At 37.9% G+C, this 27,999-nt stretch overlaps 1 protein-coding gene across 1 annotated transcript; it reads left to right on the plus strand.

The window, feature by feature from the left end:
- The first annotated feature begins 728 nt into the window (after positions 1-728).
- smad3b (SMAD family member 3b) lies at positions 729-27,856 on the plus strand. The gene is made up of 9 exons (XM_046864366.1): positions 729-1,132; positions 12,893-13,086; positions 13,241-13,375; positions 17,965-18,036; positions 18,153-18,203; positions 21,103-21,315; positions 21,443-21,580; positions 21,714-21,858; positions 24,450-27,856. The coding sequence occupies exons 1-9, from the start codon at positions 930-932 to the stop codon at positions 24,571-24,573; spliced, it is 1,275 nt and encodes a 424-aa protein (XP_046720322.1). The 5' UTR covers positions 729-929; the 3' UTR covers positions 24,574-27,856.
- The last annotated feature ends 143 nt before the right edge of the window (positions 27,857-27,999 follow it).

The following is a 27,999-nucleotide window of genomic DNA, read 5'->3' on the forward strand; positions in this document are numbered from 1 at the left end:
TAGCAAAGCTTTGAATTGCTATCTGTATCATACTTTTTTAATTGTGTCGACTCACACAAATGTTATAAGAACACGCTCGCCTATGCTTCTTCTGGCTATGCAGAAAAAACAGACTTCTCCTGAATGGACCTTCTCAGATTCAGGAGATCCCCAAATGTTTGCATAGAAAGGACATGCTGAAACAGGCCTGCATTTGAGAACACTCCGGGCCACTGCTGCCTTCACCCCTCCCTAATTCTCCCTGGCTGCTGGACATGTGGACACGTCTCACATGATATCCCAGTACATGCCATACAAACTTGTGCCATTTGGACGCACATTTCAGCAGTTCATGCCTAAGCATAACCAAAGCTATTAGTGGTAGTAAGTAAGGATTCGATGTGGTTAGAAAAGGGATTAATACAGGGTTCTCAGAGAATATATACAGCCTCATGAATATGTACAAATATTTGCTTTTAGAAAAAAAACGAGAAATTGTCATAAATAGCCCAAAGGAAGGAGAACACCATAGTCAGGATGTGTTGCGTTTGAGTAAGTTATCCGGCCTAAACCTTCAAACTATGGGAAGAATCCTAAATTGACGACTACTTCGTGTATAAATGCACTACATACTGTATAATATAATCTGTCCCGTATCGTTATGTAGTGCACTACATTTTAAATAGTAGGGCAATTGGGACCAGGCCAGTCTCTGTACGGGTTTATATAGGAGGAGGAGGAGAGCGATGGGGGCGGGGAGCGGAGACATTACTGCGCTCTTATCCCTTCACTGCGCTCCAGAGTTGAGCTTTTCTCCGTCGGCTGCATGTCTGTTTCACCAACTTAAAGTTTCTACAACTAGTATTTGGCGGATGTTTTGGTGATTTTTTTGGTTTTGTTTCTTCTTAAAGAGACTGAGTGAGGCTGAGAGGTGTGCGAGTGCAGCGAACATGTCTATACTGCCGTTTACTCCTCCGATTGTGAAGAAGCTCCTCGGATGGAAAAAAGGCGAGCAGAATGGCCAAGAGGAGAAATGGTGCGAAAAGGCGGTGAAGAGTCTCGTCAAGAAGCTGAAGAGGACTGGCCAGTTGGACGAACTGGAGAAGGCCATTACCACCCAGAACATCAACACGAAGTGTATCACTATACCGAGGTACTGAGTTGTGTTTGCTAACTTGTAACCCTTTAACTCTAGTTAGCCGCTTAGCAATGCAGCAAGTCCGCCTGCTAGCTAACACCATACTGGCTACTATTGTCGCCGTTTTCGACTTTTTAACGAATAATATCTCTATGTTCACCTTTTCAGTTGTATTTGTAAAATATGGACCGAGTACATTCGTGGATGTGTTTATAAAATAAAGCCGTCGCAACATGAAAAGTAAGCTCGCGCTCTCTCTCTATCTCGTAGGGTTAGTTGGTAAGTGGAGAGAGGTCAGTTATAGCACAAAACAAACAACACTGCTAAAGGTTTAATAAACCTTTACGTTTTTTACACGTTGATACACTTTCTGCATATTTCGTTCGGTATAAGCAGATGGCAGATTTATGTATATGATAAGCTGTGGGCTGTCGATTTGGCTAAGGTTAGCCTGTTCTCGACACACCGAGTTCAAGTTCATTCTGAACTTTGAAGACTTTTCTTTTGCACAAGTTACTATTAAGTTGAAAATATTTGCTAGAAAACTAGATCTGCTATCTTGTTAGATTTGACACGACCTTCTATTTAAAAAAAAAACTACTATACGGTAGCTGCTACATGGCTAGTAGTGTAGTAACGTCTGTTGGCTTGATGTGGTTTTGTAAAAACAAAAACAAATGCACTATTGATTTTCTCTAATAAAATTGGCTAGGTTATCTGCAAGCTTTTTAATCAATCATCCCCCTAAGGCACGATCAGCTTAGCAGGTGTTATGCAACATGTTGAAATGGGACAGGAGATCTGTGCTGAAGAACACTGTGTGTGTGTGTGTGTGTGTGTGTGTGTGTGTGTGTGTGTGTGTGTGTGTGTGTGTGTTCAACCCTGCCACTGATACAAGCCAAATCATCTGCAATCACTAATAACCCAGTTAGCTAACAATATCCAAATACGTTCCTTCAGCTCCCTGCAGCTTTTTTTCTTTCTTTTTTTTTTTTATAACATGGAATGTGTTGTGAGAATGATTTCAGTTTGACTACTAGTGGAGGCTTGTTAAACTTTTCTGGTTGTGTTGCATCATTTGCGTAGTACAGTACTACAGGTTCCCACGGCCCAATCTGGACAACAATCTTGCGAATATATATACATATTTATACAGGTTGTCATTGCAATTTGATCTATTGGATACAAAAAAATTGAATTAATAAAATCGTATATGTATAATGCTTTTAGTAATGGACATCAAACTAGAGCTTTACACAAAGAAATAGATTACATTCATACATTTGGCCCTATAAGTTTATCCCTAATGAGAGAGCCAGTGGTGACAGTAAGGCAGAAATCTACCTGAAAAGGAGCTCATCCTCATGGACACCAAATGTCCATCCATTATAGTTCCATCATTGTTGAAGATATCAGGTGTTCACTGATGACACTTGAGTGTAAAACTGTGTACAGTGCCGATCCAGATTCACGGTTATTTAGTTAACGCTCCACAGGAACTTTGTGTATCTTTAGGCTTTATTCACGTGAAGCCGTCCTCAGCAGCAGCAAGTGGTTTCCAGGTTTTGTTGTGGGTAATGATCGTACATTATTATTGAGTTTAAGTCAAGCCATGGATTCATTATGAAATTTGCACAGATCGCAGGCATAGTCACTGTGACTGTGCCACATGGAGTTATTTGTAAAATCGACACATCAGCTTCACTCTATAAAGAGTTTATAGAGTGGTCATAAGCACTCTGATCAGTGCTCAAGGTCAATGTTATGCGGCTGAGTGAGTCCTGCTGTATAATTATGTAATTTATACATTTTTGTTTACAAGAATGTACATTATATAAAAGCTTGATATAATTGATCAATTCCTGCTAAAGTAGTGGCACTGTTGTTCCTGTTCCTCATTCTTATGGACAGTGTGTTGTAGGTTTTTGTATTAAGGCAATAAAGTTCCTAATTAATTGAATGATCTATTTCTGATGAGTGATCCTGTATTAGTCATGTATTTCCTTTAATTAAATGTTGTCTAGAACATATGTATATCATTCCCCTGGGATATGTTTGGCTCTAGTAGGAGCTGGTCTTTTTCTTTTTTTTTTTTTTTTTTTCCTCTAATTTTGTGATTTGATGTCACTTTCTGGAAATTTTTTGAAAATGTTTAACTAACACGCAGTTGTTCAGTGCTGGAATCCTTGCTACATCAGACTGATAAAGAATGTGAAAAGCGTTTACAGATATGGGTCTGACTCCTCTATCAGATGCCTCTTGGTGATGAATCTATGATCTCGGCTCAAACATGCACTGTATAACTCTATCAACTAGTATCTCGTTGTTGTTCTTAAAATCAACAAGCAAGGGGTGAACATGGAAAGGAGAATTTCTCCACATCTGGAAAAAAAAAAGATTTTTGTTGTCGCTATTCTCTAGATTTAGCTGGTTTGCAAAGCTACTGTCACATTTGTTTAGATTTGTTGGGGGTGTGGCGTATTTGAAATGCTGTTGGGTAAGTCACTGTCACTCATAACCAACATATGACCAAAATCAGGGCTTTTGAGCAAATTTATTCGGCACCTGAAGAGCGTGTAGTACGTGAGGGATGCACTTCAAAGAGGATGAAAGACAGGACACACAAGACAAAACCAAAACTCAAGTCAAGCAACAATGCACTTTTCCCTCTTTGACCCAGTCAACTATTTATCACTCCATTCAGGGTTGCATGAAAAGAAAACTTTGAGATTAGAGATTTTTTTAGCTAGTGTCTTAATTTTCTCTTTATATTTAAAACCATGAGGTTAGCACATGTGCCAGAATGAGAGTTATGTGATAGTTTTCAGCGTGACATTATAGTTCACAGTTTCATCAGGATCATACCTGTATGTTCCCGAGTGTCAGAAGTTGTCTGTATGTTTTTGGCTACTACAGAGATTGCTCCACTGAATGAAACGACTCCAATACACACAAATAAAGATGAGATTATTAGCAAATGAACATACTTAATGAATCCCAGTAGCATACAGAAATTGTGTCCACTATAAACAATTATATTCTGGCATTAACTGTAATTTTTCTTTTTGGAAATGGAGTGGACATTAGGGCTGCAACAACAATTCGATAATGAAATTCGTTGTCAACAGAGCCACGTGCGAAAATGGCGGACATTACAGGGTCAACTGGCAGCAGGAAAGTGTGCATCCCAAGTCATTCAAGGCTTGAAAGCATTTTATATTAAACACAACAAAGAAAGCTGTATTTGGTTATGCAAAGCAGAGACTGTGTGGCATGCATGTACCACAGTGATGCACGAGCATGTGAAAAGAAAACACACAGGTGTCACGAGTGAAGGCGAAACAGCACGGTAAGCAAAAACTGTATAATCCTGATCATGTGAAAATGGTACAGTTTATTGAAGTGCTATTGTGTAAACTGTTTGTTTGTAACTTCGGGACAGTCACACTAAATCTGTTCTGTCGTGACTTGCGAGCAACAGGTTGCGCAATCACCTCGCTCACGACAATTCAATTAAAACTGGGCAAACAAACACTAAATCTAAAAGCAAATGAAAGCAGAAGTAAACAATTAGATTGTAGTCACTGTTGTTGTTTGCAGCTAATGATTATGCATTCGTACTCCAAATTATTATTTTTTTTAATCAAGCCTGTTTGAACCTTGCTGAATTTGTTCAAAGGAGAAATCCCACATGCATTCCTCATCAAGCAGCCACTAAAAGCTTTGTCTAAATGTCTAAATTGAAGATAGGGAACTCAATATGTGGCCTTTGCATTTTGCCAGTACATTTTTATGCATAAATACAAATATAAATTAGGGTTTTATATAGTTATAATTAACAAAAAAAACCATTTTTATACGAATAATTGATTGATAATGATAAATAAATAAAATAATAATTATCGTCCAATTAATTGATGATCAAAATAACCGTTAGTTGCAGCCCTATTGTACACAGACACTCATCCTCAACTTTTTTATAAATACATGCACATTCGAGCAATTATGTGTTCAGCCAATCATGTGGCAGCAGCACAATGCAAAAAAGTCATGCATATACAGGTGAAGAGCTACGGGTCATATTCAAATAAAAAAAAAAAGAATGAGAACAAAGTGTGCTCTCGAAAGTGTGACTTGAATTGTGGCATTGATTTTGGTACCAGATGGGCTGATTTGAGTATTTCAGAAACTTCAGATCTTCTGGGACTGGTCGAAGGATTTTAAAAACTGTTAGTCTCAAGAGACAGCAGCCTCTAGAGTTTACACAAAATGGTTTGAAAAAACATTGAGTGAACCAGAGTTCTGTGGGTGGGAAATGTGTTGTTGATTATAAAAGAGGTCCGAGGAATATAAATATAAAACAAATAGTAATTTTAAGTTCTGATATATGATGTATTCTAATGTATGATGTAAACATTAATGAACCTCTTGGCATGCATGACATACATCATTTCATTACAGAACAGGTGTAAAGGTGTGTCCCCTCCTAAGTGATTGGTGAGTATATAATTAATTTGTGAAGGAAATAAAATATTTTAAGAAAAATATATATCTTAGCTGCATTTCAAACCCTGAATCGTTCAGTTGCAAGCTTCAAGATTTTCTTGCAGTGTGATGCTCCTTGCCACAGTAGGAGAACTTAAAGGAATGTTCATGATATATTGATATAATGGTTTAAATATGATTCAGTGCTGGACCTCACATTTCCACTGTTTCTCAAATTCATATAAATGAATGATTGCAAATTTGAATATTACTCACATGACAAACTGTTCTGAGGCCAACAATGGAGTTTAGAGGATTTCCGTCATCACCGTTTCTTATTCTAAATGAAGTAACATAGCATGCAACAGCAAGCTTCACCTAACTAGACTCTAACTAAGATTCGCTAAATCTTAGTTTACTAAAATTCGCTACTGAATGTAGTTGCCATATATTTTTATTAGCAAGTTTTACTGATACTATTTTTTTTTTTTTGCAGCAATAGCTTTTACAGATTCGTGATGTAGATTGTAGTGACTTGCATTCAGTTCCATACTGAAACTGTAGCAGATTTAGATTTCAAACCAGACAGAATAAGAGAATTTTCATGTTCAAACTTGGGCTTGTGCTGTTGTCTAAGCTGCAGTACTCAACAAAAGCTCAAACAAAAACATTGTAAATATGCATTATGGGGCTTTATGGACCGTTTAGAGATTAAGTGGGAATAAGTGCTCTAATGCTGGAAAATGTTCCTTTAGTCAATTTTTTTCTGGATGTGATTTAAAAAAAAAAAAAAAAAATATATATATATATATATATATATATATATATATATATATATATATATATATATATATATATATATATGTATGTATGTATTTAAATTACTGTATTTATACACTTACATTGTTGCATATAATTCTGCAGTAGATTTATTTATTTATTTATTTAAAATTAGTTGGCAGAAAATTGTGTTTATCAGAAAGGCAAACAAGCTGGCACTCCACCTGCTTGTTTCATAAGTTTGTACTGCATGATTTAACAATCTTAGCGATTTATGAACCGACTTGTTTTACAACCATGTGCAAGCTCAACGAATCCAAGTAGGATCTATTAAACAGGCTGGTACATAGAGACCATTCAGTTTAATCTTTTGTGAAACCTACTCTACAGCTTTGTGTTGCTTTTTCAGGCAAGAGTATGCCCTAGCAAAGAATGGTGTTAAAGGGTGAAATTATGATCATATGACGCACGGATGGAGATTTACACTAATATCATAAGTCAAATCCGAATTCCCTGGATTTGTCCACACTTGTCCGTACTCTGTATGTATGTGTCAGCAGTTGCTTAGTCAGAGGAAAGGCAGACTGTTTAGGCTAAGAGTGAGAGTAGGTAGAGAAAGCTTATTGGGAATCCCCTAATCATGCATTGTTATTAAATTGAGTTCACTCTGATGTGTTGGTGCCTTAAGTCTTATTGTTGTGTGGGAGTTAGAGGAGTGTGCTGACTTTTACTCAGGGTGGAAAATTAAAGAACAAAATCATTTTCCTGCAGAGACTATTTATTGTGTTCTGTGGCTGCAACAACTAATCAACCGCAATCATGACCACATTCCCATTACATGTTAACAAATATCTGCTGATAAACAAACGAGAATGCTGAAATGTTGCTTGTTGTGAAGTCACCCTGATGAACAACACAAACTACTGTTTACAAAATACAGGTATCAACAAACCTTTATTCAAATATGATGATCTTTTTGAACATTACACTTTATAGTTCGCTTTTATTATTATGTTAATAATATACAATAGTTATTATAATAAGTAAAAAAAAAAAAAAAATATATATATATATATATATATATATATATATATATATATATATATATATATATATATATATATATATGGATTTTCACAAGCTTCAAGCCAAAAAATTAATTATTTGTCATGTTGCTGAAAACAACGGGCATGAAAAAACACACTTCACCTGCACTTCAACTATTGTATAATAGTTGTAAAATAAGTTAAAAACTATATATATATATATATATATATATATATATATATATATATGTATATATGTATATATAGTTATTTTTTTAACTTAGGTTGGTGAAGTGTGTTTTTTCATGCCCGGTTGTTTTCAGCAACATGACAAATAATTCATTTTTTGGCTTGAAGCTTGTGAAAATCCATATATATATATATATATATATATATATATATATATATATATATATATATATATATATGGATTGGAAAAGCTTCCACTGATGGTGATTTTTAAACACACGATGATGCCAAAAGATAAACTCTTTTATAAAAGATAAAATTGTTGTGAAAGGAAGGAGGAAGACAGTGAACAATGACTTTCTTGGTAGGCTCCTGTTTAGATACAAGCCGTTGTAACGTGTTGTATCAGGGTCAAGGGAGAGCTCGCTAACTCCAGTTGCAACAGAAATTATATAAGCACAGACAGCTTTTCAAAACTCGTGCTTTTTTATTTTTCTTGGTAACAGCGTTATGGGTTAGTCAAAGAAACTTAGAAATGAGCATCAGAAAACAATAAGGACATATTCCTCGGTCTTGCACACATGCAGTAATACCGGATACATGGGTGCGCTTAATAGCCTGGAAATTACGGTATATAATAACTGTAATCTTCTGTGAAGTTGTATCAATTCATTTTGGAGTGTGGTTGTGGAGATTTTTGCTCATTCAGCTGCAAGGATTTTAGTAAAGTCAGGTACTGATGTAGGGTTAGGGGACCTGGGGTGCAGTCAGAAATTCCAGTTAATCACCAGTGTGTTTAATACGGTTTAATAAGTTTAGAGCTCTATAGCAGGCCATTTATAATCTATCACTCAAACCCATGTAAACCATATCTTCAATTTGTGTTAATAGCAGCTACTTTTGCAATACTTGAACATATTTTTATTCAAAAACAATCAAATTTATTTTAACTCGAGTTTATCAATCAGTTGCAGATGCATTGTGCCCGCTTTCAATGTTTTCTTTTTTATTTGTTCTCTTTGAAAATGAAATATTGAGGTTTTGTAACGGTTTTACCACGCATCCTGCTCTTGAAACATCTACCTATAAAGGAAGCCAACATTTTCTTGCTTATAAGCTCTACTTCAGTCAGTCAACACACCATGTTTCCTATCGTGTTTTTCTTCACACATTTGAGTTTTGGGTCGGTTTGATTGAAAAACACAAATGTGGCTTATGTAGTTTTTGGCTCTGTGTGGAATACTTGCAAAGACATACCGGAAAGCATATTACACAGTTTGTTATCATTTTCATAATGCAATCAAAGGAAAAAGCTGTGGATATTTTCTTTTCTTGTTTTTATTTTTTCTTATTTATATACTCATAAAAAGCATACATTGAGATTTTTCCTTTAATGAAGCAATATTTTAAATATCTTTGTTTCGAAATAAGTGCTGTTTTTTCAGCACACTTTTGACATTTCTCAACGCAAATATGAATCTCTTCAAGTACACAGCCTACGTTTTCTTTTTTTCCTAAAGTGGGTGTGCATCTAACTTGCAAACAACACAAACTTAATTTTATACTTCTCACAACAGTTTTTTGTGTCGTGTGGTGTGGTTGCTCAGAGGCCAGGAATGCAGCGTGGGCCCTGGGGAGGGTGTGGGTTGCTGTTAGGTTCATGGTTTAGCCTGCGAGGTGGGGATGAGAGGAGGAGGAAGAGGGTACAAATGATTAACAGTAGTGCAGCAGCAGCAGAGATGCAGCATGGCAGGATCTCAGGCTGTGTTTATGCATGTGCGTTCCAGAGAAAGAAGAATGGCTACATGCTTTAGGGTGGCTGTGAAGTGCAGACCAGGGGGACCTACTCAGGAAATGAGCAGCTGCTCTGAGTTTATTGAGGTCCGGCATCTTATTGGTGTATTTTTCCACTAAGTTTTTTTCCTCGATGCCTTATTTAAAAACGACTTCCTGCAGCTCTCTTGGATGACAGAAGTGTGTATGCACAGTGGGCATTGGATTTGTGCACCACAGCACAGATGAGGAAGTGTGACTGTTTGAGCTGTGGATAGAAACTACGGCTGCTGGTGTAAAGCGGAAAGCAATGAGGTGACTGGTCAAACACACTTCCCAACTTCCCTCCCCATGAGCTTTTGGTTCCGCCTTTATTTAACCACAGTAGTGCCCTTCTATTTACATTTGTATTTATTAAGGGTTGCTGTAGAAGACATTTACAGTCCGTTTCACACATTTGTTAAAAAGCAAGCGTGTTTGCATAATAATCCAGTTTTATCACGTTTATCAGAATTGACTGAAAAGCTGTGTGAGTTTGTAGATGAGGGAGCAGGGTTGATGCTCTTGGTTTTGACTTTGAGAAGAATGGGGGTGTGCTGTGTGTCTGGGCATGCTGGGGGTTACTGCATCACCACCACGCAAAACAAAAAAATGAATTGTAGACTGCTGAGTGACTAGAAGGCCTCAGACTTGGCTTTTGTCTGTGGGGACATGGCTACACAATAGAGACTACTGGCCTTCTCTCAGACCACATTCACACAGATAGGCCGGTCAGCAGCTCTTTGGGTTCTGTTTCATGGTGAATGAATTGTGTGCCTTATAATATGTAGATCAGCTGAGAGCAGTTTGTAGTTTGAGTTTTCAAATCTGTATTAAGATTTGTAAAAAATGTTATGACTTCAGTTCTTTTTGCTTTGTCTATGAACAACTAATTCATTTTGTAGATTTGTTTTCCCGTGCCAGATCATCACAAGCATAGGACTTGGTGTGCTAGAGCAGTGGTCCCCAACCTTTTTTGTGCCACGGGCCGGATTAATGTCAGACAAAATCTTTACGGACCAGCCTGTAAGGAGTGGCAGATAAATACAACAAAATAAAATGATACGACCGGCATTTTCTAAATATAATAATAAACGTAAATCCACTGTGTTGTTTTTTGTTCATTTTGCTAGCTTGGGGGTTTCAATTTAGCGGTAATGTATTATGTATTAGCAGCCGGAGCAGCCCCTTTAAGAAGGTAGAGGATGGAGGTAAGATATGTGACCGAGGCAACTTTACACGCATCTAGAGTGAGTCATAGACAGATGTGGCGGAGAGAATCCGGTAATTTTCCAAAATAAAACATCGTTCAGAATCAGATAATAAATAAAACAGAAATAATGTAAGTTATGTATTCTTTCTGTGTAGCCCGGTACCAATTAACCCACGGGCCAGTGCCGGTCCACGGCCCGGGGGTTGGGGACCACTGCTCTAGAGTACTTATGGTTATGGTTATGTTTATGGTTATCTCAGATATTTTTGTAAGGCGAAGTTCATTAACATTTATGGAAGTCTCTGCTCTACATGCTCTAACATTCAGGAAGGAACCCCCACCCACAAGGGGTGTATTCTTTTATTTTAATAATAGCACGACTGTTGTGCGTTATTCCTTATATAATTTATTGCTGTAACTTCACCGAGCCGTTTTAAGGTCTTTTATTTCAGCTGGATGGTGTGCTTAAAACGAGGTGAGAAATAGGTGCAGTAGTCAAATATCTTTCCATATTCAGTACAAATCATCCAAAATTGTGATTGGCTTAATTAAGTAACTTGGCATCTTGTGCCATGGCCCAAGCTTGAAGCTGCTAGCATACAAGCTGAACACTTGAAACTGTTCCAGAAACATTATCATGCCCACGCAAATTTGTTCTTTGGCAGGCACCTGCTTCCCAGGAACCCATATTGATATTCCTTATATGTGAAACAGGGACTTTACATGGCATTATTAAGAAATAGATATGGTTTATTTTTCAGAATCACTTTTTTTGTACCTCTCACACACACACACACACACACACACACACACACACACACACACACACACACACACACACTCATCTTTCCATCACACACATAGGCCTTCCTTCTTGATCTTTCTAGACCCTCGAGACGTGAGAAAAGCATTAAGATAATTGAGCTCTTTTGTAGGTTCTGTTGTTGGTGACAAACTAGCAGCACTCCACTCTCACAATGAGTGACCTTTTAGCGAGCAGCTGTTTGTTCCACTCAATTTGCCTAACTGAAAGAAGGATGAGAGAAGCCCGTCTGCTTTTCAGCTTGAATGCAACCCTCGCATCATCAGAATTTATTCACATCAGTTAATAGCAAAAAAAACCCAAATCATTAATAACAAAAATTCCAAAGAACCTGTTGCCCGGATCATTATTGCAGATAGATTGAAATAGTTACATGAAGTTTACATTCTGCTGTTAATATAAAAATATTAACATTTTAATGTGATTCAGTGTTATTTATTTAGTATAGCTCTTGGGAGAGATGTTTATATATTTCATAAAATATCAGGAACTGTACATAAGCACCATGTATTCTGTTATTTGGCTATTCTGTATAACAAAGCCATGATGGTTTTTACTCTACACATACTTAAATTCCTAAAAATAGGGCAATGTGAATTGAAATGTTTGTCTTGTGGAGTAATTAGTCAAGGATCAATTTATTATTAATCATTTGACATTACTATTACTCAATTTATTTTTATGATTTGACATTGGATTTTAGTGTATGATACATTTGTCTGAAAGACATTTATTTGATGCTCAGTGCTGAAGCATACATCTCAAAAGGAAGTGAAACAAAAATAGAAATAACAACCCACCAACCAAAAAAATAACCCCAGCCATGCGGCATTTGGAAATCACGGCCGCAATGTGCAGAAGAGGTGACAAGATGTAATTGTGTTGCAGTGAGTTTCACAAAGCAAAGTAAACACAATCACTGAAAAAAGTCACTGGTATCATCACTGGTAAAAAAATGAAACGTAGAGTTATAGCATTCATGCCCCATAATTTATGTTTGCATATTTTAGAATGGAAATAGGGGGGGGAGTTTATAATGTGCAATCTTATTTTTACCATACAGAGTAATGAACTTTTTATAGACACCATTTAGAATCAACATGCTGTCAAGTGCATGAAAATATTCAGCCAGACTCGAATAATATTTTTTTTAATGCAGCATAAGGCAATAAATCAGGTGTGAATAAGGACTATGACCACAGTCATCCTTTCTGTTTGTTTTTTTTATTATTCCTCATTACTTTTTATTATTATTTTCCAAATGATTGCTTGCTTTCTTGGTTTTGGGGTAGAAAATTCCACTGGAGTTGATACTTCAAAAATGAAATATCTAAAGGTGTGTTATTGCTCCAGAGTATAGTGCATGAGTAGGGGTCAAGTTAAGTCTTCAGTTTTTTCATAACGATGTCTTGTTTTTTCTTTCTTAGGTCTCTTGATGGACGTCTGCAGGTATCTCACAGAAAAGGCCTCCCTCACGTTATTTATTGCCGGCTATGGCGTTGGCCTGACCTGCAGTCGCACCATGAGCTGCGTGCTATAGACCAGTGTGAGTTCGCCTTCCACACGAAGAAGGATGAGGTGTGTGTCAACCCCTACCATTACCAGCGTGTGGAGACTCCAGGTGAGCTTTCTTAGCAGATCTGTGTGTCGCACATTTGTTAATGACTAACGCTTCAGATTTAAACATTCTTATACACTGGTACAGAATGCTAAAATTATGTTCTGGTGTTGATTCATCCTTGATGACCTGTGTGTGTGTGTGTGTGCACGTGCAGTTCTTCCTCCGGTGCTGGTTCCACGACACACTGATATCCCTGCCGAGTTTCCTCCTCTGGACGACTACAGCCATTCTATCCCTGAGAACACCAACTTTCCTGCAGGCATTGAGCCTCTGATTAACTACATACCTGGTGAGAGGGAAAAAAAATCAGTCATATAAAAATATACAATTCAGCCTTCTTGATCACATGCATATTTTTTTTCTCTCTTCATTAATTAAAATCTCAGGCAACTCAATTAACTTACAATCTTTTGATCAGAAGTTCAAAGTCAAAGCCAATAATACATCCCTAGACAAGCTCAATCATGTCTCATGCAATTTTAATGAGTTTAAATCCCAGCAATGTCACAATCTTGCTCATGAGCCCTTGAGCAAGGTCCTTGACCCTCAACTGCTTAGTTGTATTAAGATGATCATTTGTTTTGTATAGTGCATTTGGCAAATGCCACAAATGGGACTGATGTGCAGGTAAGGACTTGCATAAAAGTGGTATTACAGCATTCATTTTGTGTAGTGTAGTGTTAATGCTAAGTAGTGTCACTTAACTAGTTACATACAATTGTGTGAAAAGAAGGTACAGTATCTTGAAATCTATGGTTTTACACATCAGGACATAAAATAGTCATCTTCCTATCAGGTTGTAAAATTAGGTAAATACTCCTCAGATGACCAACAGCACATGACATATTACACTGTCATTATTTATTTTTACAAAATAAAGCCCAAATGGAGAAGCTGTTCGGAAAACCTAAGTACACTCCTCCTGCTTCCATTGGAATCAAGAGGCAGTCAGGTGCGACCACCTTTGTAAAAGCCCAGTTTTTAGCAGTGGGCTGGTCTGGAGCACTCAGGTGTGTTAACAGAACAACGTGGATGAAAGACACCAGCAATGAGCTTAAAGAAACAATTGTTGCTGTCCATCAGTCTGGGATGTTATAAGGCCATTTCAAAACAATTTAAAGCTCCTTTTTCTCTAGTGAGGAAAATGTTTCCAAACATTCAAGACGGTTGCCATTCTTCCCAGCAAATATACCTTAAGGTCAGACCATGCAATGCTTTGATAATTTGCAAAAAAAAAAACACGTGTCAAACTCTACAGGCGTTAAATAACATGTTTGATAGCAAGTTTGATAGCAAGTTTATGAGCAAGGTTTTGAATGGCAGTACAGCTAAAGTTTGCAATGTTGCATCTGAACAAACCTCAAGACCTCTGGAACAGTATCCTTTGGACAGCTGAGACCAGAGTGGTGAAGTTTGGCCATAATGCACAGTGCAAATTTTGGTGAAAACCAAACACAGAATATCAACAAAAGCGCCTAATACCAACTGTCAAGCATAGTGGTGAAAGGGGGATTATTTAGAGTTTTTTTGCAGCTACAGGACCGGGGTACCTTGCAGTCATTGAATCGATCATAAACTCCTCTGTATCCCAAAGTATTCTAGAATCAGTTGCTTGGCCAAAATTTGGTTTTGCAACAGGAAATAGATTTCAAGCACATTTGCAAATCTACAACAGAATGGCTTAAAAAGTAAAAGTGAAGATGTTGCAATGGCTTAATCAATGTCCAGATCTTGACCTGACTGAAACTCTGGTACGATCTTAACAGAGCTGTGCATAAAATACCTGTAAATAAGAGTCAGTCAAAATTATTCCACAACAATGTAATGTTGAGTTATTGCTGCTAAATGTGGTTCTACAAGCAAATGACCTTGTACTTATGAAAATGTACTTACTTTTTCCACACAGCTTCTTCATTTTTACTTTATTTTTTGTAAAAATAAACATACAGGGAGTGCAGAATTATTAGGCAAGTTGTATTTTTGAGGATTAATTTTATTTGAGGATTTAATTTGAACAACAACCATGTTCTCAATGAACACAAAAAACTCATTAATATCAAAGCTGAATATTTTTGGAAGTAGTTTTTAGTTTTAGCTATTTTAGGGGGATATCTGTGTGTGCAGGTGACTATTACTGTGCATAATTATTAGGCAACTTAACAAAAAACAAATTCATACCCATTTCAATTATTTATTTTTACCAGTGAAACCAATATAACATCTCAACATTCACAAATATACATTTCTGACATTCAAAACCAAACAAAACAAATCAGTGACCAATATAGCCACCTTTCTTTGCAAGGACACTCAAAAGCCTGTCATCCATGGATTCTGTCAGTGTTTTGATCTGTTCACCATCAACATTGCAGCAGCAACCACAGCCTCCCAGACACTGTTCAGAGAGGTGTACTGTTTTCCTCCTTGTAAATCGCACATTTGATGATGGACCACAGGTTCTCAATGGGGTTCAGATCAGGTGAACAAGGAGGCCATATCATTAGATTTTCTTCTTTTATACCCTTTCTTGCCAGCCACGCTGTGGAGTACTTGGACGTGTGTGATGGAGCATTGTCCTGCATGAAAATCATGTTTTTCTTGAAGGATGCAGACTTCTTCCTGTACCACTGCTTGAAGAAGGTGTCTTCCAGAAACTGGCAGTAGGACTGGGAGTTCAGCTTGACTCCATCCTCAACCCGAAAAGGCCCCACAAGCTCATCTTTGATGATACCAGCCCAAACCAGTACTCCACCTCCACCTTGCTGGCTTTTGAGTCGGACTGGAGCTCTCTGCCCTTTACCAATCCAGCCACGGGCCCATCCATCTGGCCCATCAAGACTCACTCTCATTTCATCAGTCCATAAAACCTTAGAAAAATCAGTCTTGAGATATTTCTTGGCCCAGTCTTGACGTTTCAGCTTGTGTGTCTTGTTCAGTGGTGGTCGACTTTCTGCCTTTCTTACCTTGGCCATGTCTCTGAGTATTGCACACCTTGTGCTTTTGGGCACTCCAGTGATGTTGCAGCTCTGAAATATGGCCAAACTGGTGGCAAGTGGCATCTTGGCAGCTGCACGCTTGACTTTTCTCAGTTCACGGGCAGTTATTTTGCGCCTTGGTTTTCCACACGCTTCTTGCGACCCTGTTGACTATTTTGAATGAAACGCTTGATTGTTCGATGATCACGCTTCAGAAGCTTGGCTATTTTAAGACTGCTGCATCCCTCTGCAATATATCTCACTATTTTTGGCTTTTCTGAGCCTGTCAAGTCCTTCTTTTGACCCATTTTGCCAAAGGAAAGGAAGTTGCCTAATAATTATGCACACCTGATATAGGGTGTTGATGTCATTAGACCACACCCCTTCTCATTACAGAGATGCACATCACCTAATATGCTTAATTGGTAGTAGGCTTTCCAGCCTATACAGCTTGGAGTAAGACAACATGCATAACGAGGATGATGTGGTCAAAATACTCATTTGCCTAATAATTCTGCACTCCCTGTATATATAAATATAATGTGCAAATAATGCAGCGATGTTAAATGGTGCATTCTATCAGAACCAGAGCATTTTTTCTATCTGTGAAAGTATGTGATGGAGGGGAGAATCTGCTTGATACTTAGTTGACAAAGTATGTATGTCAAGTTCAAAGCTACTACTCCCTCCCACTTGTGCACAGATGCACAAGCACTAAATAACCCGGTTACAGCACTCAAATCAGACTTAAATCATATTTGAGTGTTCTGCTTTCATGTCTACTTAATCTGATGAACTGAAATTAGATGATGTTAAAATTAGATGGTGCTTTGGTTATTAGGTTACGTGTAAACAAAATTGTCTATGGCTGTTCTAGCCTAATATTAGCTTGTAGAGTGGCCTGTCAGTACAGAAGCAGACAATATAATAGCTATCTACTTCAGGCAAGAGAAGATGCTGTGTGTGTATATAAAGCAACACAGAACATAGTGAACAAGAAGCATGCAAGTTGCCAGATGGTCTGATTGACTCATGCCCAGCACACATGGGGCTTTGATTTGAAATTTGGCTTAAAAAAAAGGCTTAAATAAATAATTTAGTACTTTGACGTGTGTAGGCAGGTCAAACAAACAAGTATGACTCAAGAAGATTAATAAATACAAGTTGTTAGAATGTGTTGGTGATGTTGCTAGTTATTTAAATACAGGGATGCCTGTATTTCATAAGACATTCAGCTCCAGGGATAATCATATTTTATTATTGTTTCTTTTAAATATTCAGTAGGAGATTAAAGCTAATTTACTACAAAGATACTTTCATTAAATTTCATTCCCCCCCCCATATTTTATAAGGGTGCCAGTAATTGTATCTCTTTAAAGAGTAAATAAAAACATGGCCCTATTTGTCAAGAGAAAAATATTTTGTGCATTTGTGAAAGATGGTGACAAAACCAATGTACATTTCCTTTTTTCACATTAAATGGAGGATTGATCGTAGCTGCTGGGTTTCCCCCTACAAGCCAACCCCATTTTTTTGAACATGCTGCATCAAAGTGCAGTGTATCTCATCCAAGTTTGCAAATGTGACTGTAGTCTAAAACATGATGGACATAACACACAAGGGATTTACAGAAGTATTGCATTATGTGTGCATTAAAAATCATGTTCCTCAAATAGCATAGTTGGTGAAACTGAAAGAAAATGTTTCTTGTGTAATCTGAAAAATCTGTATAAATTTTAAACCGGTTTATAATGTATATATATATATATATATATATATATATATATATATATATATATATATATATATATATATATATATATATATATATATATAGATAGATAGACATTTGCTGTTTGAGTATAATGGTGTTGATCATATACTTGATTTGCCTTTATTTTAGAGACACCTCCTCCAGGGTATCTCAGTGAAGATGGTGAAAGCAATGATCAGCAGAATCGCAGCATGGACACAAGTCAGAGCTTCTTTTCTCTTCTCCACACATCTATGTTATGTTATGTGTTGTTATGTTATGTGTTGTTATGTTATCTGTTATGTTATCTGTTTAATTCCTGCATATTTCTGTTGCAGGTTCCCCAAACTTGTCACCTAACCCTGTTTCACCTGCAAGTAGCAACCCTGGTATGAAACAACAACATTGTTATTGTTATTTGAAGAACTTTAATAACATCAGGCAGAATTGTTTTTCCCACTGTATATTTAAGAAATCTTTTTTTTATTATTATTATTATTAAAAGCAAACTTGACCATTCTATAGAGAAAGTTTTACTTCCACTCCATTTTGGTCTTTACACACACGGAACATTAATCTAATATGCATTATCTGTGTGTGTTTGTGTGTGTGTGTGTGTGTATGTGTCAGGACCCTTTATGATGTAATTAGAGGGTGGAGTTGAGTTGTTGAAGGGCTTGCCACTGTTACAGAGCAGCAGCTGATTACACTACATAGGCCTCCCTCGGTTGAACATAAATTGACAAAGAACCCTTACAGCTCCAAAAATAACCAAATGATTCTCACTGTTTAATCATTTTGGATCCTTTAGATTTAGATTTTTATTTTATTTTTTAAGTGGTTGACTGATATGGGATTTTCAATTGCCGATATTAAGAAAGCGATATCTCCGATAGGCCGATACGATGCATTTTGCAAATGCATTTTAGTTAAAACTGTTATGTTTAATTTGATTTTTCAGTCACATAAATAATTACTGCTTCTTTCTAAAAGTTAAAGTGCGTTTACATGGAGCATTGTAATCAGTTTAAAAGTCCAATCCGGATGAAAATACTCCATATAAACTCCTCATTCGGAATAAAAGTGCCTAAATTGAATGCAATTGTAATCGGTTTCAGAGAGGTGGGATAAACCTTTTTAAATAAAATGAACAGAATAAAGATTCTGCCATGTAAACAGGTTAAACTGATTACTGCTGGTGATGAGACCCATTACTTGAGGGACAAAATGCGTTTCCTCAAATCTTCGCGCGATTTTGAAGTCCTCTTCACCTGGCATCCATATCAGATCATGTATCTTCCCATTCCCCATTCCTTTGCAGAAGATCTACACGAACGTTTTTACTGTGCTCTTGTGAACACCGAATTGATTTGCCACAACACGGTATTCTGCACAGCTCTCGAGATTGTATAAAACAACCATGACACGCATAATTAGGGAAATTAGATTTCTGACGTTCTCTTCCTCTGGGGCCATAAATCCCGCTACCAGTCCACACAAAAGTTTAGTTTTGCATGAGAAGTTCATGCTTCTGCATTTCAGAGGAGAAAAGGGTGGTATTAAGATATTCCATTAAGATATTGGCACCACCACCAAAAACCTCAGCTTCCTGCGCCTGTCTTTTCCCCAAACCTTCCAGCAGTCGTATGCCTACAAATTCACACTGTTGCTTGATAAGCAGCACTTTACATTTGCTTCTCATGTAAAAAATCCACCGACTCTTTCAATCTGACTGATTTTAATTGGAATGTCGTGTCCATGTAAACGTGGCTAGAGTTAATAATAAATGTCATATAATTAGTTCACAAAGTATATTTATTTCCGTTTCCTTTTGCTCATCTCTTTCGTTGTGATACAAGCCTGGAGGTGTATAATTGCATGCTTGGTTAGCAGCATGTAGCTTAGCATTATATCAGACAGGAACATATGAAAAGATACTATACGTGATATTTTGCCTATCACAGTGTATATTACTAAATAAACATATATATATAGGAGTTTATACATATTATTGCTACTTACCATACAGTTCTCTCTCATCCAAGTCGCACGATCCAGCTTTCATTCCGGAGCCCACGTTTTGAGTCCGCTTAAACAGCGTCTCATTTTAAAAGCAACGGAGAACAGCGCGCATATCTGTGGAGGAGCCGGTCGGCAGTCATCATTTTACAGTCTGTCGGATGCTGGCTTCACATCTTAATGGCTTTTTTTTTTTTTTTTTTTTTAAGAATAAGCACTAATAAGGTTCAAATTTCTTTTGAAAAGTATCGGTTACAGACACTGCCAGAATGACCCTTGTCTAAATGCCAATAGGTGGACGACATAGAATATCGCAAAAAAAGGACCATGCAGGGAAGAAAATGTGCTCGTAAGTTTAGGCTGACTTTGAAAATAAAAATTTTTTTTGCCATTTTGTGCCAGCCCAGATCACACTGATTGATGACGTAAGCAGAATGTAGTCATTTTCTTTCAGGCAGGTTTATAGTTGCAGGATCTACATTGTATAATTTGACATGGAGAACATTCTGTTTTAGAATTCAGCCAAGATTTTATTTGGCTCATCTCATACAGTGAGACAAGTAATAATCTATAAGTGTGTGCGCTACAGCCAAAATCAAAACACAGTGAACTAACTTCTCTCTGTGTGTAGTTTAGCCCACACTTTACAAACTTTCTTAGAAAGAAACTTGCATTCAGTTAGTAAAACCAGCTGCAGATAAGTAATACTGTAACATGCACTCAAACACAGCTAGAAGTTGACCTACGGGTTGGAGGCTGCAATTCCTAGTCTGCGTTTGTGGGTCAAAGTTAACCTACCAATGGTGCTATCAGTTTATTTGTGTATTGGGTAATAAGTATGTGAAGGAAATTTGGTAACAAAGAAGAGTTTTTTTTTTTTTATCATATAAGAACAGGATGTTCTCTCGAAAAAAGACTTCCCTTGATATTTAACGTTTGTATTATTTTAAACTGTTTTGCACTTGGCTGTGTTAGTGACATGATATGTGGGTGGATAAAGAGCTCAGAGATGACAGTGCTTATGAGGCTTTGAATTTTTGCTATAAGTGGAACCCTCATATTTAAGGAGTGTTTGTAATGTGGTGTTAAAATACCTGGCTTGGCTTTATTCAAACTCTGTTGTGCACACTTATTTACATATTATAGCTAAAAGCAAGTATATGTACTGTGTCTAAAGTGTCTTTATTCACCTTAAAATATGTACCTGGGTGTACATTTGTTTTTTGTTTTTTTTTTAGTTTTCTTTTTGTGTTTATTTGCATGTCTCAGACCTGCAACCGGTAACATATTGTGAGTCAGCGTTCTGGTGCTCCATCTCGTATTATGAGCTGAACCAGCGGGTCGGGGAGATATTCCATGCCTCGCAGCCTTCTCTCACTGTGGACGGCTTCACGGATCCATCCAACGCCGAGAGATTCTGCTTGGGTTTGCTCTCCAATGTCAACCGCAACACCGCTGTGGAGCTCACGCGCAGACATATTGGTACGACACCTCTTAAATTATACCACTGCCGACCATTTGCAACACTGGCTTGTGGGATTTAAGCTGAAATAAAGTTAAATGGAACCTCTTTACATGCCATTTATCATTTCGTCTCTTTTCCGCTAAGGTCGGGGAGTGCGGCTGTACTACATAGGTGGTGAGGTGTTTGCTGAGTGTCTGAGTGACAGTGCCATCTTTGTTCAGAGTCCTAATTGCAACCAGCGCTACGGCTGGCACCCGGCCACCGTGTGTAAGATTCCTCCAGGTGAGTCAAATGCGCACAAAACACAGCACGCCTTGTGTCAGCACACTGTGATTGATGGTGTACACTCTTGAGTGCATGCCCTTGATGAATCATTCATGCATGCTCAGACGTGTGTGTACTCTTTTCTTTTCAGGGTGTAATCTAAAGATCTTCAATAACCAGGAGTTTGCAGCTCTGTTGGCTCAGTCAGTGAATCAGGGATTTGAGGCCGTGTACCAGCTGACTCGCATGTGCACAATCCGCATGAGCTTCGTCAAAGGATGGGGAGCAGAATACAGGTAAAAAAAATAACACACCCAGAGCAGCTACCAGATACAGTGGTGTTGATTTGGAAGTTTTGTCTTTTGTTGGGTACTGAGGATCAGCAGGCACCTCAACAGTAAGATGAAACTTTTTTTGTTGTTGTTGTTGCTTTTTCTTGTTATGCATCGCAACCAAGGTCATTGAGGTCATAGCTGAGGGGATTGTGTAAGGTGTGACTCACAATAAACATGTGTGGTCTCCGCTAAAGATAAGCACTGAGCTTTTAATTTGCAGCCTTTATCATTAAGAAGCATGTTTATCTCTTCCTCCCTCCTTTAAAAGAGACACTCTTCTAATCTCTCCGTTTCTTACACTCAGCGTTACCACACACTTTCAAGCTCCATTAATCTCCAACAATCTATCTTTTTTTGCTGGGAAAATGTGATCGACTTTTGAGGTTGTAACTCCTATACACATTCGTGGTGGTTGTTATTGGGAAGGTGGACCAGATTGAACTGAAATATATCCACATGTGATGCGGAGGAAGAACCAAGTTTGTCAGCACTTGGCATTACTTGAAATGCCATTGTGATTCACTGAGGGGAGTTCTAAGCGGAGCAAGGGAATGAGGCAGCAGAAGAGCCTCGTCTAAAAGGGGAGGAATGCAGTAGGTGGGTGCGAGAGTGTAGGAGGCATTAACCGGGATGGCACGTGAGATACAGAGAAACCTGTTACATATCAGTCATAAACAGTGATGTAAAAAGTTTAACTATGACCTGGCAAGATATGCTTGTTTTTGTAGCAGAGTGCAGCTAAGTTTTTAAAACAGGTGGTGTGCATCATGACTCTTTCAGTAGTTCGGTCTGTAATGCAAATGCTAAGTGGACTCGTCACATAATTAAATGTTAATAATAAACAGATTAGCATTATATTATATTACATTATATAGCCAAAGGTATTCACTCACCCATCCAAATAATTGAATTCAGGTGTTCCAATCACTTCCATGGTAACAGGTGTATAAAATCATGCACCTGGGCATGCAGACCCCTTCTACAAACATTTGTGAAAGAATGGGTCGCTCTCGGGAGCTCAGTGAATTCCAGCGTGGTACCTCGATAGGATGCCACCTGTTCAGTAAGTCCAGTCGTGAAATTTTCTCGCTACTAAATATTCCACAGTTAACTGTTAGTTGTATTATAACAAAGTGGAATGATCGGGAATGAGAGCAATTCAGCCACAAAGTGTTCGACCTCGTAAAATCACAGAGCGGGTCAGCGGATGCTGAGACACATAGTGCACAGAGGTCACCAACTTTCTGCAGAGGCAATAGCACAGACCTCCACACTTCATGTGTCCTTCAGATTAGCTCAAGAACAGTGCGCTGAGAGTTTCATAAAATGGGTTTCCATGGTCGAGCAGCTGCATCCAAGCGTTACATCACCAAGTGCAGTGTAAAGAATCGGCTGCAGTGGTGTAAAGCACACCGCCACTGGACTCTAGAGCATTGGAGACGTGTTCTCTGAAGTGACGTGTCACGCTTAAAACAACTTGTTTGACTCTCCATTTCTTTCTTTGTTTTCTTTTTTTTTTGTAAACAAAGTCGAGTTAGCACGAGCGGAAAACAGCTGTTTAAACAGAACTGAGACCTGCATCCACTTCCTGGTTTGTCACTGTGCACTAAGAGTTTGTAAAGGAAAAAAGTCATGGTTACTCATCTCCCTTTTTATTTAATCTATTGCTAATAGAGTAGATTTAATCTATCAGCATACCAAGACATTTTGGACAATTTCATGCTCCCAACCGTTTTGGGAACAGTTTGGGGACGGCCTGTTCCTGTTCCAACATGACTGAGCACCAGTGCACAAAGCAAGGTCTATAAAGACATGGATGAGTGAGTTCGGTGTGAAGGAACTGGACTGGCTGCACACCTGCAGTCCTGACCTCAACCTGATAGAAAACCTTTGGGATGAATTAGGGCGGAGACTGCGATCCAGGCCTTCCTGTTCAACATTCTTCTAAAAGAATGGTCAAAAATTCCCATTAACACACTCCTACACCTTGTGGAAAGCCCTCCCAAAAGATTTGAAGCTGTTATAGATGCAAAGGGTGGGCCAACATCATATTAAACCCTATGGAATCGGATGTTACTCAAGTTCATTTGCATGTGAAGGCAGAATACTTTTGACAGTATAGTGTATTTATGTACCTTCTATGGATACATAAGCATCTGTAACTAAGTTTTCTAACAGGAAAGTCTTCAGACAGATGGCATTTTGCATTTATAGGCTCATTGTAACTTGCCTTGTTAATATTAAGAGAATGCAGCACAGGCAACTAAGAGAATATCTTAATTTCTTATGGAAAGTTAATTTAAACCTTTCACCTCAAAAGTTTGTTAAAAATGTAATTTATTAAAACATTGTAATTGTTGGCATATCAGTGTTGAATGAGTAGAATAATATGCTTTAGACCATGTTATACTGTAAAATGAACCACTTCCAAGTCGCAACAGGCCTCTGCTTCTATGCATAGCATAGTTAATCGTGTTATTAATCAAAAGCATTTTTGTGCAAAAGTTACAATAAAAGATTGTATTGCTTACGCTGATTCTCTATCTCTGTAGGCGCCAGACTGTAACCAGCACCCCCTGTTGGATAGAGCTACACTTAAACGGCCCCCTGCAATGGCTGGACAAGGTGCTCACTCAGATGGGCTCACCCAGCATCCGCTGCTCCAGTGTGTCATAGGAGACCAGCACCACTCACTTCACAACCAAGAACCACCACCCATCTGTATACTAACTGAGAAAACATGAGAATGCTGGACACAGACAGACAGACAGACAGACAGACAGACAGACATTCTCTCAAGAGTTTCCTTTTAGTATCACTCCACTGCTTGCAGGTCCAGTCATTTACACACACAGAGTTTTGAGCACTTTCTATTGCTGATCCCTATACAGCATGGCTTGTATAGCTGTCCATTATGTGTACATTTATTTTGGTCATACAAAGATAGATATATATATTTTGTCTGTTCGTTTTTTATTATTATTATTTTTTTTTTTAGAAAATATTTCAATTTTAAGCTTGGCTTAAAACATGAGGTATTGAACCCTCGTTGGAGATGTATATGGATAAATAACTGGTGAATTAGATTTTTATTATTACTCACATCCATAAAGCTTGCAGTGCTCGTAAAGCTGCGACACTGTGTAATTAGGAGAAAGTCTCTGAATCTCTCTCAGGCCCAGCAGTTTGTTGTACTTGCATTGAGCATTTGCATTGCCCCTTAACCTCAGAGGGGTTAGTAATGCATCCCCACGCCTTCATTCAAGTGGCTGTGTGGGAGCACAACCCTAGGTGTTGTCTGTTTTTAAAGTGAACAGGCGCTAGGTCGTGCTTTTATGGTGTGTTGGCGTTCACATGCCGTATAGGGCAACATGCACTCAGCTGTTCAGCAAAACATATAGGATGTTTCAGTGCCTGTTAACCTGATTATCTTTTTTTATTATTATTTTTTTTTAGTATGAAAACTAGTCGTCTGTCTATTTTTAAGATGATACAAAGCACGTCTTGATACAAGATGTGACGTCTGAAAGATATATTTATGATCTATGTTATGGCTTGTAGCAGTTTTTTCTGCTATACAGATGCTGCATTATGTTTTTATTTGTTTTTTTTAAACACTGGTTCCACGAAAAATATCCAAGTAGAAATCAGTAACACTTCTTCGAAAAAAAGGTTTGACATTTACTGCTGTGCATGTTGGGGGGAAAAGAGGGTGAATTGTGTTAGTGCCCCAACCCCACATTTGGTATTCGGTGAGGAACTTTTTCAAACTCGCTGTTCTGTAGACATGCAGATGTTTTGCAGCTGTAATTATAATTTTTTTTTTTTTTGTGGTAAATCATGTTTGAAATATTCTTCTACACCCGTGAAATACTCTGCTCACGCTTTGGCATAGAGCTTGCGTCCCGCTCTCTTTATCTTCAGAGCATGTGAACGGTTTCTAATCTCTAGCAATATAAAACAGAGCTCTGAGTAAATAAGGTTACTCAACACTGAAAGCAGACTGCATTCACAATCCAGCTAGTGCTTTCTCACTCGTTCTCCATAGCAAGTTACAGTGCAATTTACCTGGAAAAAGGCTATGCATGGCTCAAAGGATCAGAATAGGAAAAGTTCTTATAATAATGTTCTGAAAAATATATAGCTGACTATGTGTCATTTTGACGGCCTTGTTTAAGATGTTACAAGCCCTGTGTTTGTGATCATAAACACTGAAATGGTGCATTTTATGGTACCTTTGTCCAGTGTAGCACACCATTAAACACGTGAAGCACTTGTCCTTATTACTCGATCAAAGAGTATTCTACAAATCTTCCTCTTCAGAGCTGGAAATTGGAAGTTTTGTCAGTGACCTCTGCATCCATTGTTTTGGCAGGGTTGTAGAAAAAAATACATTTAGCTCAAAACTAAATTTCCATTCTCATTTTTGCATAACCGCACAGAAGAGTGCAGCGGTGACTCTTTGCTGTGATTTGGTATGCAATCTCAGTGTCGGTAAGAAGGGCTCCCATGAGTAGCGCAGACCCACTTGCTTTACATTTATTTAATTATTTTTACTTTTCACTTTGCTAAATCGTGGCTGCAGTCTACACTTGACTGAACCTCATGAATCAAGAAACATTTCAGGAAGCAGCTCAATCTATCCAATGTAGTATAGTTTTGGTCAGAATTCTGAACCTCATGGTTTACTGGTTGTGACCTAAGTTGCTTTTGTGTTGACTGCATCAAGCATTTGAGTATGATGATCCGAGCTCATTGCCTTCTAATGCCTTCATCTTTGAGCTTACATATTATATGTAGATATAAAAGATAAAAGATATAAGAGAAGGCCAATCCCATGTGAAGCTTTTTTGTGCTTTGACACATGAGATAAAACCAGCTTAATAAAAACATGAATGGATGCTGGGGGGTAGAAGCTCTTACTATATGTACACTTTCACATCCAATGGGTGCACCACAGTTACTTGTGGAGTTAATTCACTCACACATATGGCACATTAAACAGGATTCAAACTCAGGACCGTCTGGCCACTTGAAAGAAAAAACGCTTCATGCACATTTCTATATAGATAATTCTGTGTCACTGCCAGCTGTTTTTATGTCAAAGAAAATGCATGGCCTATTGTAAATTGTGTTTCTAAAGGAATTTTAGGGTGAGGGAAAACACTGCTGGCAGCTCCTGGTGGATGTGCTCTCACTTTCTACAGAGGTTGAATTGTCACATTGGAAGCTCTGCTCTTATGGCTGGATTTAGTTTTTCTCTCAGGTCCTGTCAGTAAGTTAGGAGTATTATTCTGCATGCGGTCTAAAGATCATGCTTATATAATTACACTGACTGGATTCTTTTGATTCATTGCATGGTCTTTCAATTCTTGAATTTTCAACAAACCTCAACAGTTGCACTTTGGTTGAGCAGGCACACTTTAGACTGCAGCTGCCTCCTGCTGATAGCTTAGGCGATTACACGGTGAAATATTGCTCACGTGGTTCCTTTTACAACTTGTGTATGAAAAATGAGTCAACAATGAAGTCATAAGGAACTGCATTTACACAATTGTTGATCCCTGTGGTTTGATCTCTTAAAATAGAACCCTAAACTGAGCATCAAGTGCTGTGGACCCTGCTGCATCTGCTCCTGCGACTGTGTCAGCAGTGTCCACATAGGGTCATGATTCTTGTCAGTTTTTTTCAAATTGAAATACCGCTTTGTAGTATCATGCTCTTATTCATGCACTCATTATGTGAGGCAAATGTAAAACGGTTTCTGTCTTATGGTTTCAATACTTAGTAACTACCCCTATGTACTTTTCAGATGTTGCTTAGTTTTTTGTTAGCCTTTAATGTGCTTTCTTTCTGCTACTGTACCTACATAGTTTCCTCACATTACCTGTTTAAGCTGTTCTTATATCTCTTCATTTTGGTATTCAAAGATTTGTAATAAAATGTATTTTAAATGGGATTTATGATTTCTTTTTGTATCTTGTACTTTTTAAAATATGATTTAAAAAAAGTGTATTAAAAATATCTTTTGTATCTTTATATATATATATATATATATATATGTGTGTGTGTGTGTGTGTGTGTGTGTGTGTGTGTGTGTGT

The sequence above is a fragment of the Silurus meridionalis genome, chromosome 13, assembly GCF_014805685.1.
Source record: "Silurus meridionalis isolate SWU-2019-XX chromosome 13, ASM1480568v1, whole genome shotgun sequence".
Taxonomy (NCBI): domain Eukaryota; kingdom Metazoa; phylum Chordata; class Actinopteri; order Siluriformes; family Siluridae; genus Silurus; species Silurus meridionalis.

Excerpts from the sequence above, each read along its gene's own strand:
- smad3b (XM_046864366.1), top strand. The coding sequence starts at position 930 with ATGTCTATACTGCCGTTTACTCCTCCGATTGTGAAGAAGCTCCTCGGA. Across the intron at positions 21,316-21,442 it reads GCTCACGCGCAGACATATTG|GTCGGGGAGTGCGGCTGTAC; the intron begins GTACGACACCTC and ends TTTTCCGCTAAG. Across the intron at positions 21,859-24,449 it reads GGATGGGGAGCAGAATACAG|GCGCCAGACTGTAACCAGCA; the intron begins GTAAAAAAAATA and ends CTATCTCTGTAG.